The sequence below is a fragment of the Haliotis rufescens genome, unplaced genomic scaffold (assembly GCF_023055435.1).
Source record: "Haliotis rufescens isolate VD_foot unplaced genomic scaffold, xgHalRufe1.0.p SCAF_48, whole genome shotgun sequence".
Classification (NCBI taxonomy): Eukaryota; Metazoa; Mollusca; class Gastropoda; order Lepetellida; family Haliotidae; genus Haliotis; species Haliotis rufescens.
This window is the reverse complement of record NW_025964201.1, coordinates 1,190,677-1,203,835: the sequence shown is the minus strand read 5'-3', so window position 1 is coordinate 1,203,835 and position 13,159 is coordinate 1,190,677. Positions and strand designations below refer to the sequence as shown.

Here is a 13,159-nt window from a genome sequence, read left to right as displayed (position 1 = left end):
GACTGGGTGAATAAGAAGGGCATCTCGTCCATGTCAATACCTGCACTGGGTACAGGTGAGTCAGTGTATGGACTGGGTTAATAAGAAGGGTGTCTCGTCCATGTCAATACCTGCACTGGGTACAGGTGAGTCAGTGTATGGACTGGGTGAATAAGAAGGGCGTCTCGTCCATGTCAATACCTGCACTGGGTACAGGTGAGTCAGTGCGTGGACTGGGTGAATAAGAAGGGCGTCTCGTCCATGTCAATACCTGCACTGGGTACAGGTGAGTCAGTGTATGGACTGGGTGAATAGGAAGGGCGTCTCGTCCATGTCAATACCTGTACTGGGTACAGGTGAGTCAGTGCGTTGACTGGGTTAATAAGAAGGGCATCTCGTCCATGTCAATACCTGCACTGGGTACAGGTGAGTCAGTGTATGGACTGGGTGAATAAGAAGGGCATCTCGTCCATGTCAATACCTGCACTGGGTACAGGTGAGTCAGTGTATGGACTGGGTGAATAAGAAGGGCGTCTCATCCATGTCAATACCTGCACTGGGTACAGGTGAGTCAGTGTATGGACTGGGTGAATAAGAAGGGCGTCTCGTCCATGTCAATACCTGCACTGGGTACAGGTGAGTCAGTGTATGGACTGGGTGAATAAGAAGGGCGTCTTGTCCATGTCAATACCTGCACTAGGTACAGGTGAGTCAGTGCATGGACTGGGTGAATAAGAAGGGCGTCTCATCCATGTCAATACCTGCACTGGGTACAGGTGAGTCAGTGTATGGACTGGGTGAATAAGAAGGGCGTCTCGTCCATGTCAATACCTGCACTGTGGGTACAGGTGAGTCAGTGCAGGGACTGGGTGAATAAGAAGGGCGTCTCATCCATGTCAATACCTGCACTGTGGGTACAGGTGAGTCAGTGCATGGACTGGGTGAATAAGAAGGGCGTCTCGTCCATGTCAATACCTGCGCTAGGTATAGGTGAGTCCTGCGCTAGGTACAGGTGAGCCAGTGCAATAATCTTTGATGCGATGTTAAACCCCATTTCATCTCACCTAAAACTGAGAACAAGAATAGGAGTTACTGTTATTACATCGCATAGATTGTGAAACTGATTCCTGCATTGGTTAAGACCATGTTGACTATCAGCTGGGTTCTGTGCAGGCGGACTGAAGCAGTCTCCAGAGAAGATGGCGAGCGCCATCTATGATGCCATCAACAAGTACGGCGCCAGCCACCCAGCACCAAGCCTCAGCCAGGTTCGAGTCGTCATCTTCCAGGACGAGATGCTGAACGGTTTCAGGACAGTGTTTGCTGGTGGCAGGCCACGTACATCGTCATCGCACTCTGCACAGGACAAAAGGGGTATGGTGGTTATTTCTCAGAATGGCATTTTCATTCACGAATCCAAAGGGAGTTGGGGTCGGGTTAGGGAGTTGGGACCGGGGTAGGGTTTGGGGTCAGTTTAGGGAGTTGGGATAGGGTAAGGGAGTTGGGATCGGGTTAGGGGTTAGGCAGTTGGGATCGGGTTAGGGAGTTGGGATCGGGTTAGGGAGTTGGGATAGGGTTAGGGAGTTGGGATCGGGTTAGGGATTTGGGATCGGGTTAGGGAGTTGGGATAGGGGTAGGGAGTTGTGGTCGGGTTAGGGAGTTGGGGTCGGGTTAGGGAGTTGGGATAGGGGTAGGGAATTGGGGTAGGGCTATGGAGTTGTGGTCGGGTATGGAGTTGTGGTCTGGGAAGGGAGTTGGGATAGGGGTAGGGAGTTGGGGTCGGGCTATGGAGTTGGGGTCGGGGTATGGAGTTGTGGTCGGGGTAGGGAGTTGGGGTCAAGGTAGGGAGTTGAGGTTGGGGTAGGGAGTTGAAGTCGGGGTGCAGAGTTGTGGTCGGGGTAGGGAGTTGAGGTTGGGGTAGGAAGTTGAGGTCGGGGTAGGGAGTTGAGGTTGGGGTAGGGAGTTTGGGTCGGTTAAGGGAGTTGGGATAGGGGTAAGGATTTGGGATAGGGGTAGGGAGTTGGGATAGGGGTAAGGATTTGGGATCGGGTTAGGGAGTTGGGATAGGGGTAAGGATTTGGGATAGGGGTAAGGATTTGGGATAGGGGTAGGGAGTTGGGATAGGGGTAAGGATTTGGGATCGGGTTAGGGAGTTGGGATAGGGGTAAGGATTTGGGATAGGGGTAGGGAGTTGGGATAGAGGTAAGGATTTGGGATCGGGTTAGGGCGTTGGGATAGGGGTAAGGATTTTGGATGGGGAAGGGAGTTGGGATCGGGGAAGGGAGTTGGGATAGTGGAAGGGAGTTGGGATAGGGGTAGGGGCCTGTCCCCTTCTGAAGCATTCTGAATCTGTAAACGCACAAGAAACATGTTACAAACTCATGTGTTTTAAGTATGTCACACACTTCTTTTTCCAAGAAGCTCTATTTGCACTTGATTATAGAACTAATATCTGAGATTTGACAGGAATGTATGGCTCAATACAAATGATAACATGATTCCACAACAATATGTCTGTACTCGCCAGTAGAGCCAGCTGAGCATGACCTACAGGTTGTGTTCGCCCAGATATAAGAGCATCAATCTATTACCATCAAATACATGATCCAAATACACAGATTCTGCCCCTATGTGTGATCATCTGCCGTGTTGTGTGTGGACCTTGATGTTGTTCAGACTCCAATACCCACAGAGGGGCAGTGGGGTAGGCTAGTGGGTAAAGTGTTCGCTCCTCACGCCCAAGACCTGTGTTCGACTCCCCAAATGGGTACAATGTGTGAAGCCCATTTCTGGTGTCCCCCGTCTTGCTGGAATGCTGCTAAAGCGGTGTAAAACAATACCCACTCCCTATCCCCACAGTGGACGGTCAAACTAGAATGTTGGACAAAGTATTGCAGTGTTGAAGTGATGGTCGGTATGCTGGTATACGGTAGAAAAGATCGGGGGCATGACTCGTCACAGATGTGTTGGTGATACTGATATTGTAAGTTTTTTAGTTGGCGATGGATGTTTGCTTGTGAGTGAGCAGCAGGCCTCTTCACAATGAGACGATTGTAACTACCATACTTTAACAAAGACTTAAGACAATCACAGCGCTAAGATCGCTTTGTGCAACAGGGGCCAAGTCTTTTGCGGACACTGTCAAAGGTAGGGCATAATATAATTTATAACGTCAAACCATTATGATGGCATAATCAGGCATTTTAACGTGCATTACAAACAAGTAACACTGACGCAAATATAGGTCGTTATACAAAATTATAGGCAAATTTTATTTCAACCATAACATGGCTAACAAAGACACAATTTATGGACAAAAAATGTTCTAACATTGTAAATGCGATGTTTCGGTATAGATCTTTATACCGTTGTCAAGGAAGACTGAATGAGGAACATTGTACAGAATGTGTACAGTAGGTGGAGGATTAACAGTAACAACAATTGCATACATGAGTGGGATAACATGAGAAAGTGGTGAGAACAGAAGGATAATGCTCTCACAACATGATGGACAGAGAACACATAGGTGAAAGCCAATTAAACAGGATAAGTTCACATAGGTGTGGTGATAATTGCTTCCGCAGTTCATAGTAGGCGGATGGGGTGAAATAGCCTTGATCTCTGTTGATTGATGGCTTGTGGCTGCTTCTGTTAGTTTTCTTTTAGTGAAGTCATGGAGGTTGTTGGAGAGGATTTGCATGTTTTCCCAATTGATGATATGTATGGGGCTGTTGCTGATATGGTCCGAGATGGCTGACTGGCCGTCTGATTTGATGGTTGAGGTTTTGTGCTCTTTGATTCTGGTGTTGATGGGGCGGGATGTTTCACCTATGTAGGATTGTCCACAGTTGCAGTCAATTTTATAAACTACACCGAAGTGTCGTCTTACACTATTAAAGATGTTGTTATCCATAAGTAATGCAAGTCAAACAAAACATGGGTAAGTTGGAGAAATCACTTGAATGACTTGATTCCGGAAGTAGAATCACCAGATTCCAGTGGTTCCTCCATTACCTTATTCATTTTGTCCATACCAGAATAACACATGTTGTTTATAAACATCCAAGGGGAGATTACTCATATCACTCAACCATAGCTTGCTCCAGCCTTCCGGTAGTATCCATTTGTCACAAGGGAATTCCCCTCTCAGACATTGTGCTGACATTGATGTTGTAGGTCATCAAGAGGCAAGAAGTAAAAGGTCACATCGAAGATCGAAAACGTCACATCACAAATCCCCAGATGACGTCATTGACACAAGCAACAAACACATCGATGACAGCGTGGTCCTCTGCATCTACACCGACGACAAGAAGAATGCTGAGGCAGCTAAGCAGAGGATAACGATGCTGTGCAAGGAAGAGTTTGAACACAAGGCGCTGTCAAAATCTTGGAACGAATTCATCGGCAAACTGAAAGCCAAGGAGGTGGGCGTTGACCTAGTTTCATTCTAATTTTGTGGGTGTTGACCCAATTTCGTTCTTATGTAGTAAGCATTGACCAAATTTCATTCATGTGTAGTTGGCATTGACCTAATTTCATTTTTATGTTGTAAGCATTGACCTAATTTCATTCTTATGTAGTAAGCATTGACCTAATTACATTCTTTTGTAGTTGGCACTGACCCAGTATCATTCGTATGTAGTAGGCTTTTGCCTAGTTTCATTCTTATGTAGTAGGAATTGAACTAGATTCATTATATTGTGCTGGTCGTTGACCTAGTTTCATTCTAATGCACTGGGTGTTGACCTAGTTTCATTCTTATGTAGTAAAAATTGACCTAGTTTCATTCTAATGCACTGGGTGTTGACCTAGTTTCATTCTAATGCACTGCGTGTTGACCTAGTTTCATTCTAATGTGCTGGGTGTTGACCTAGTTTCATTCTAATGTGCTGGGTGTTGACCTAGTTTCATTCTAATGTGCTGGGTGTTGACCTAGTTTCATTCTTACGTTGTAGGAATTGACCTAGTTTCATTATAGTGTGCTGGGTGTTGACCTTGTTTCATTCTAATGTGCTGGGTGTTGACCTAGTTTCATTCTTATGTAGTAGGAACTGTCCTAGTTTCATTCTAATGAGCTTGGTGTTGACCTAGTTTCATTCTAATGTGCTGGGTGTTGACCAGGTTATATTCTATTGTTGACCTATCTCAATCATTTAAATCCTAGGTTCAGTAGAATGTAGGCTTTAATTGTTGAGTTAATGGGAGTCAATCTGATAAAAACCGTGTTCCTTTCTTTCCACAACCACACCAATACGTCACACCTTTATGTACTATAATGAGTTCCATGCCTTCCCACCAGGTGTCCTCTCTGTACCGAATAGCAGACGACAACGGTGTAGCACTCTCCAAGACAGCACACGGCCTGACTCTGACAGGCAAAGTTCGGCTGGTGTCGGCAGCTTACGACATCATCGCGGAGAAGCTGCAGACGTTGCAGAAGAAGTCTCTGATGCAGAGGGAGGCCAGGACGTTGGCCCAGCTGGTGGAGTGGGTGTACGTGGACGAGAAGGGACGCAGTACGCCATTCACACCAGGCATCAACTGTCAACTTGAGAAGGCCCGTAACGATAAAGTGAAGACACTTGAGATCGAGGACTTCAAGGGAAGGAAGTACAAGATCGACCTGGAAGCCAGGTTGGAATACCCCCCTGACGGAAGCAAGCCTCTGACCATCAACAGAATAGAAAAGGTATGGTTATAGGTTGATCAAGAAAGGGGTACTTACGGGTGAAGTTAAGGGGAGGCAGGATTTTTTTGAAAAGTCAATAGTATTCATCTTGTGGCATACATGGTGAGATAAACATGGTGAGTGGCACAATAGTCTGAATATCCTTAATATCACCCGTACATAACTGTATGAGAGGGAGTATTGTTTTCGGCGCAGAGATTCTTTTGCTGCTTCATGGTAGGCTGTGTATTGACCAACGCCATCGGACACGACAACCATGGTCATCCAGATCATGCATTGTAGTCATCCAATCCTCCTCTGTCGCCTTTTAAGTCAAGCTGGAAGTATTAGGCATCTGTTTTACTCCAGAAGACAAATGCATCTACACCCCATACATGGCATGGTGTGTTATAGCCCTATGTTTGTGAAGGGATGTATAGTGATCCCTCGATGTATCTATAGGATCTGGGTGGTGGGGTAGCCTAGTGGTTAAAGCATCCGCTCATCTCGCTGAAGGCCCAGGTTCTATTCCTGACATGGGTACAATGTGTGAAGCCCATTTCTGGTGTCCCTCGCCGTGATACTCCTGGAATATTGCTAAAAGCAGTGTAAAATCATACTCACTCACTACAGGATGTGTTGGGGATCTCCTGATCAGCAGGTCGATTCAAACCTAAGGATGTATGTTGGGACGCATTTTCCATCCATGTTTAAACTCTACCAATGTAGCTGTGTATACATTTATTCCTCTGTGACTGATGGTATAATTGCTAGTGTTCTGTGTAACTCTGCTTGTGGTCTGTAGGGGGCGCCGTCAGGTCTTGGCCGGTACGTGGAGGGCGAGAAGGAGGCGCTAGCTGGCTCCACCACGGTCTACTTCTCCATCACACCCGAGAGGAACTTCAAGGGGACAGCAGAAGACCTCCACTTCAGGACTGCGGAGTCTCAGTTCTACAGACTGCTGAGTGACCAGGGAGGGAGGTCAGTGGTCTGACGGTGGCACCGGCCCACAAAGCGATCTTAGCGCTATGACTATCTTAGCCAGTGTTAAAGTATGGGAGTTCTGGGCACCTTTCCACAAAGTGATATTAGCGCTATGACTATCTCAGCCAGTGTTAAAGTATGGGAGTTATAATCACCATTCCACAAAGTGTTTTAGCGCTTCGACTATCTTAGCCAGTGTTAAAGTCTTGGAGTTATAATCACCGTTTCACAAAGTGTTTTAGCGCTACGACTATCTCAGCCAGTGATAAAGAATGGGAGTTATCATCACCGTTGCACAAAGTGATCTTAGCGCTATGACTATCTTAGCCAGTGTTAAAGTATGGGAGTTATCATCACCGTTCCACAAAGTGATCTTAGCGCTATGACTATCTTAGCCAGTGTTAAAGTATGGGAGTTATAATCACTGTTCCACAAATTGATATTAGCGCTATGACTATCTTAGCCAGTGTTAAAGTATGGGAGTTATGATCACAGTTCCACAAAGTGATCTTAGCGCTATGACAATCTTAGCCACTGATAAAGTATGGGAGTTATAATCACCGTTCCACAAAGTGATCTTAGCGCTACGACTATCTTAGCCAGTGATAAAGTAAGGGAGTTATAATCAACGTTCCACAAAGTGATCTTAGCGCTACGACTATCTTAGCCAGTGTTAAAGTATGGGAGTTATAATCACTGTTCCACAAAGTGATCTTAGCGCTACGACTATCTCAACCAGTGATAAAGTAAGGGAGTTATAATCACCGTTCCACAAAGTGATCTTAGCGCTACGATTATCTTAGCCAGTGTTAAAGTATGGGAGTTATGATCACTGTTCCACAAAGTGACCTTAGCACTACGACTATCTTAACCAGTGTTAAAGTCTGGGAGTTATAATAACCCTTCCACAAAGTGATCTTAGCATTATGACTATCTCAGCCAGTGATAAAGTAAGGGAGTTATGATCACCGTTTCACAAAGTGATATTAGCGCTATGACTATCTCAGCCAGTGATAAAGTATGGGAGTTATAATCACCGTTCCACAAAGTGATCTTAGCGCTATGACTATCTTAGCCAGTGTTAAAGTATGGGAGTTATGATCATGGTTCCACAAAGTGATCTTAGCGCTATGACTATCTTAACCAGTGTTAAAGTCTGGGAGTTATAATCACCGTTCCACAAAGTGATCTTAGCACTATGACTATCTCAGCCAGTGATAAAGTAAGGGAGTTATGATCACCGTTTCACAAAGTGATCTTAGCGCTATGACTATCTCAGCCAGTGATAAAGTAAGGGAGTTATAATCACCGTTCCACAAAGTGATCTTAGCCCTATGACTATCTCAGCCAGTGATAAAGTATGGGAGTTATAATCACTGTTCCACAAAGTGATCTTAGCGCTACGACTATCTCAGCCAGTGATAAAGTAAGGGAGTTATTATCACCGTTCCACAAGCGATCTTAGCGCTATGACTGTCATAAGCCAGTGTTAAAGTTTGGGAGTTACAATCACCTTAGGGCTAAGATGGCTGGAGGGGGCTCTGTATCCTAACAACCACATGGTCATTTAGTGTGACCTTGTATGTCCTTAGAATCATCTATGAATCATCATTACATGTGATGGGCTATGTGAAGATATAAAATGTTCCTAATATGTTTCAGATACAAAGTTGTGAAAGTTGAATACGTGGTGACGCCTGATCTGGTGAAGCGGTTCAGGTATGTCTGTGTATCAAGTACTATCAAGTACTAAGTACTTAGCAAGTACTATGCTAATCAGTCCCACCATAACCTCAACACACAAACCAGACTTTGAAAACTATCTGTGTGATGTAGAAACTTCAAAACAGTATGGTGTACTCGCTATCCAAATGTTTACAATTGTTGCATTTCAATTCTCGTTTGCTGTATTGCCTCCCTTTGGCGTACCAGGATCCAATGATTGTGGATTCGAAAAACAGTTTTGTCCTGATTATGGTCATAGAATACTTGTGATCTTGCATTGTTTTACCGAAGTAGAAGACCTGCATCACTTCCGTCAATGATCTCATCACTCCCACATCAGCTGACACTCCGTGACATGACAAAATGGTGTTGAAAGTGGCGTAACACCAGCTAACTCACTGAATACTAATTAAACAAGAATTACCAAATATTCCATAATAAATAACACTTATTTCCCTCACTAGTTTTAGTTTTACGCCAGTAAGTGAATATTGCTCAGTTTTGATTTACACCTCGTGGCAAAGGATCATTTGATGTTTTACCATGGTAACGCCCTCCCCCGTGTGGTGTGATTGCATAACGGTAAATGGACGGTTGTTAGTTTTAATGTTTATCAATATTGTCATTCTGCAACTAGATCTGCCCAGGAATCTCTGAAGAATTCTCGCGGGGAGATGAACGCCCAGCCCATTCTGGCGTTCCATGGAACAGATGAGGGAAACATCAAGAAGATCTGCGAGAAGGGATTCCTCATGCATGGTAGGCTTATCTGATTCCTTCACATATCTTTTCCTCTCACGTCCTTCCTCCACTAACACGTGCATGGACAGATGTAGTCTGGAGATGTGAGTGATGCTGATCTGCCATCTTGACCTTGTGTTGCCAGGCGACCCCGGGTTCCAAATGAAGTCCGGCAACAAGTACGGCAGCGGCGTCTACTTCAGCGAGTACCCTGACTACTCCATGCAATACATCAGAGGCTCCACCAAGCTGCTGCTCTGTAAAGTCATGCTGGGAAAGGTAACACGTCTCCCCACGGCAGTGGACAATCGCAGCACTCAACCACAACCTGACTGGTTTAAACGAAGCTAAATGTGGAATGTCATGAGTTCTTTGATTGGTTTAAATGAAACATATTATATTTTGGGTAGGCTCTCATCTTGGAATTTATGCTAAGCGTCCTTGTGCTTCAGATGAAATAGTTCAGGGCAAAGCTATACTTTATTACACTACACATGGGTGGTGCCAACTTTATTTCTCAAACATATATAGGTACAGTCAAAGACTGTTGTATCAAACTACGATGTGTCAAACTTATGTTTGTCTCAAAGTAAAACCTGGTCCCTGCTTATTCCTCTTTTAGTCATCAGTTTCGGTTGTCAAACCTCGGCTACCTTGACGTATTTACGTAGGTTGCTTCAACTTCAACACAAGCGTTTTTGACTGTGTTATTGTCAAATACTGTATTCGACGTAATAAGTGTCCCGCTCTAATAAGGGCCCACGGCGATATTTGCTGATATATTGGCCAGTGAACAATCCTAATTAGCACCCCTTTCGATTGATCAATGTACACAAGACTTATTTATTCGCGTGTAATACGCACTCATGTGTTATATGCACACTTAATTCTGGAAAAGTATATCTGTCGTACATAAACATTTCAGGCATTTCAGAATTTACCTTTAACTTGTTTCTTTCACGAAAATAATACTCTAATAAGAGCCCCCTATTCCTAATTTTGAGAAGGCCCTGGGTGCTTATTACGTCGAGTATGGTATATAAGTTCAGCATTAACTTGTAATGGATAGCTGATGCACAGGTTTTCCACCTTCTCGGTACACTGGTTAAAAGCAGGAACCCATTTCACAAAGCGATAGTAGTGCTACAGATGTCGTAAATCTAGGTTAAGTATGGGAGCTAAGATCCTCTTAGCACAGTTGTGTGAAACACGTCGTCAGTTCTTTATTTCTGTCAGTCAAAAGTCCCAAGATGATTCCCGATCAGAGTAGATCCCAAACACCCCTTGCTTGTCGTAAGAGTCGCTATACGAGGATCTAGTGGTCATGCTCTGTGACTTGACTGACTGAGGCTGCCAATCCACTTTTGGTGTTTGGGATTCAGGGTCTATTTGGAGGGTATTCAGGGGTCTATTTAGAGGGTATTCGGGGGTCTATGTAGAGGTATTCGGGGTTCTATGTAGTGGGTATACATGGGTCTATGTAGAGGGTATTTGGGGGTCTATGTAGAGGGTATTCGGGGGTCTATGTAGAGTGTATACATGGGTCTATGTAGAGGTTATTCGGGGGTCTATTTAGAGGGTATATGGGGGTCTATTTAGAGGGTATATGGGGGTCTATTTAGAGGGTATTCGGGGGTCTATTTAGAGAGTATTCGGGGGTCTATTTAGAGGGTATTCGGGGGTCTATTTAGAGAGTATTCGGGGGTCTATGTAGAGGATGTTCAAGGTCTATGTAGAGGGTATTCAAGGTCTATGTAGAGGGTATTTGGGGGTCTATTTAGAGGATATACATGGGTCTATTTAGAGGTATTTGGGGGTCTATGTAGAGGGTATTCGGGGGTCTATTAAGAGGGTATTCAGGGGTCTATATAGAGGGTATTTAGGGGTATATTTAGAGGATATAAATGGGTCTATGTAGAGGTATACGGGGGTCTATGTAGAGGTATTTGGGGGTCTATGTAGAGGGTATTTTGGGTTCTATGAAGAGGGTATTTGGGGGTCTATGTAGAGGTATTCGGGGGTCTATGTAGAGGGTATTTGGGGGTCTATGTAGAGGTATTTGGGGGTCTGTGTAGAGGGTATTCGGGGGTCTATTAAGAGGGTATTTGGGGGTCTATTTAGAGGATATTTGGGGGTCTATGTAGAGGTATTTGGGGGTCTATGTAGAGGGTATTTTGGGTTCTATGTAGAGGGTATTTGGGGGTCTATGTAGAGGGTATTCGGGGGTCTATTAAGAGGGTATTTGGGGGTCTATTTAGAGGATATTTGGGGGTCTATGTAGAGGTATTTGGGGGTCTATTTAGAGGGTATTTGGGGGTCTATGTAGAGGTATTTGGGGGTCTATGTAGAGGGTATTTTGGGTTCTATGTAGAGGGTATTTGGGGGTCTATGTAGAGGTATTCGGGGGTCTATGTAGAGGGTATTTGGGGGTCTATGTAGAGGTATTTGGGGGTCTGTGTAGAGGGTATTCGGGGGTCTATTAAGAGGGTATTTGGGGGTCTATGTAGAGGTATTTGGGGGTCTGTGTAGAGGGTATTCGGGGGTCTATTAAGAGGGTATTTGGGGGTCATTCAGCAGTCTCTCACTTCTTCACTCACCAGACTGGCAATAGCTGTGACCATTTTCTGTTTCCAGACGTACACAATCTCAAGCTTCTCACAGGGCAGTGTCCATCCAGGCTACGACTCTCACACATCGGCATGCGGCAAGGAGCTTGTCATCTTCGACACTGCCCGGATATTGCCGTCATACATTGTCCACTACAAGTAGAACCAGTCCAACTCCATATATGGCATGCAACTCCATATATGGCATGGAAACCCTCACACAATCATTTCTTGCATTAACTATTAAGGGAACACAAGCGTCGTGAGAATGTCGGGCCCTGGCAATTGCTTCTGTTTGTATCCTCATTTGAATAATTACACGTTATCTGGTCCACAACCAAGGGCGGATCCAGCACTTTTAAAAGGGAGGGGTCCAAAATATCAAAATTCTCTAATACATGTAGTTTACTGCCTACGACAAACCACATTTGGTTTCCAAACTGGGTGGTGGTGGTTTGATCCGGACCCCCTGTGGATCCGCCAATGACTAAGCACAGATCTCTATGTATTTTGTGCCAATATTGATCATCATCTTCATAATAGTGATGTCATCCTGGTGATGATGACAAAGTTTAGGTTTTAAAGTATTTTTATGCGTTGAACACCTGCACACATTATTTAGACAGCACTGATAGTAACCTCCTCATTACTTGAGTGGGTCTTTGCATTGTTTGTGTGTCAAAGTGGCGCCATTTTTGTATCATGCACCGTAGATTATATGTTCTTATATGTTGCCATGTTGTTTACATGTTGTATGTCTGTACACGGACCTATACAAGTCCGTGGTCCGTACAATGGCGCCACAGCTCTGGCTTGTTGTGACTGTCATGATACATGTCTGTGTGGTGGATGTGTGGTAATCACTGACGTGGCCTGTGTGGCTTCTACAGGTAGGGTCCGTATACTGGAACTGTGATATGAGTGTGAGCGTGGACATATTCCTCTTGTCAATATGATCTATGAACCTGATAGTGTTTATCCCCCCCTAGTACACATGCTTTGCAAATCCTATAAATCTGCACGGCAGTTTACGAAACCGGATATCTATTTTGTAAAACGATTTTGATTGGACTATGCATAGACTCGTTAGTCCAGCCAAAATATAGCTCCACAATTCCAGCCTAGTTCAGCAAGGGTGGAAATTGGACTTTGACAGTCAGTTAACTCCCTTGCCTCGGAAGATTTTACAAGGACTGAGACAAATATCGATGTTACCTTCTATCCATTATGCCACTATTATTGATATCAATGAAAATATTTTTTTGAATTATAACTCCCTTGGCCCATTTAGATAAGTTCCCCTTTCAAAGGGAGAAAGCAACTGGTCAAGTGTTCATGTACTCGTATAAATAATTTTTTCATCATTATTTTGACATGTCATTTAGTATTTGCAGTACAACATCCTTGGTTGGTGGGGTAGCTTAGTGGTTAAAGTGTTCGTTCGGCACATCAA

The 13,159-nt window shown here is 44.4% G+C and overlaps 1 protein-coding gene across 1 annotated transcript in view; it reads left to right on the top strand.

Annotated features, from left to right (window-relative positions):
* LOC124117656 (protein mono-ADP-ribosyltransferase PARP14-like) overlaps positions 1–12,753 on the top strand; it is a 34,812-nt gene extending 22,059 nt beyond the window's left edge. Inside the window, exons 14-21 of the mRNA XM_046479641.2 lie at positions 1,153–1,353; positions 4,156–4,406; positions 5,282–5,671; positions 6,456–6,631; positions 8,297–8,353; positions 8,997–9,118; positions 9,246–9,379; positions 11,735–12,753. Coding sequence (XP_046335597.2) covers positions 1,153–1,353; positions 4,156–4,406; positions 5,282–5,671; positions 6,456–6,631; positions 8,297–8,353; positions 8,997–9,118; positions 9,246–9,379; positions 11,735–11,869 — 1,466 coding nt within the window. The 3' untranslated portion in view covers positions 11,870–12,753. The remainder of the gene's footprint in view (positions 1–1,152; positions 1,354–4,155; positions 4,407–5,281; positions 5,672–6,455; positions 6,632–8,296; positions 8,354–8,996; positions 9,119–9,245; positions 9,380–11,734) is intronic.
* Positions 12,754–13,159: the final 406 nt, after the last annotated feature.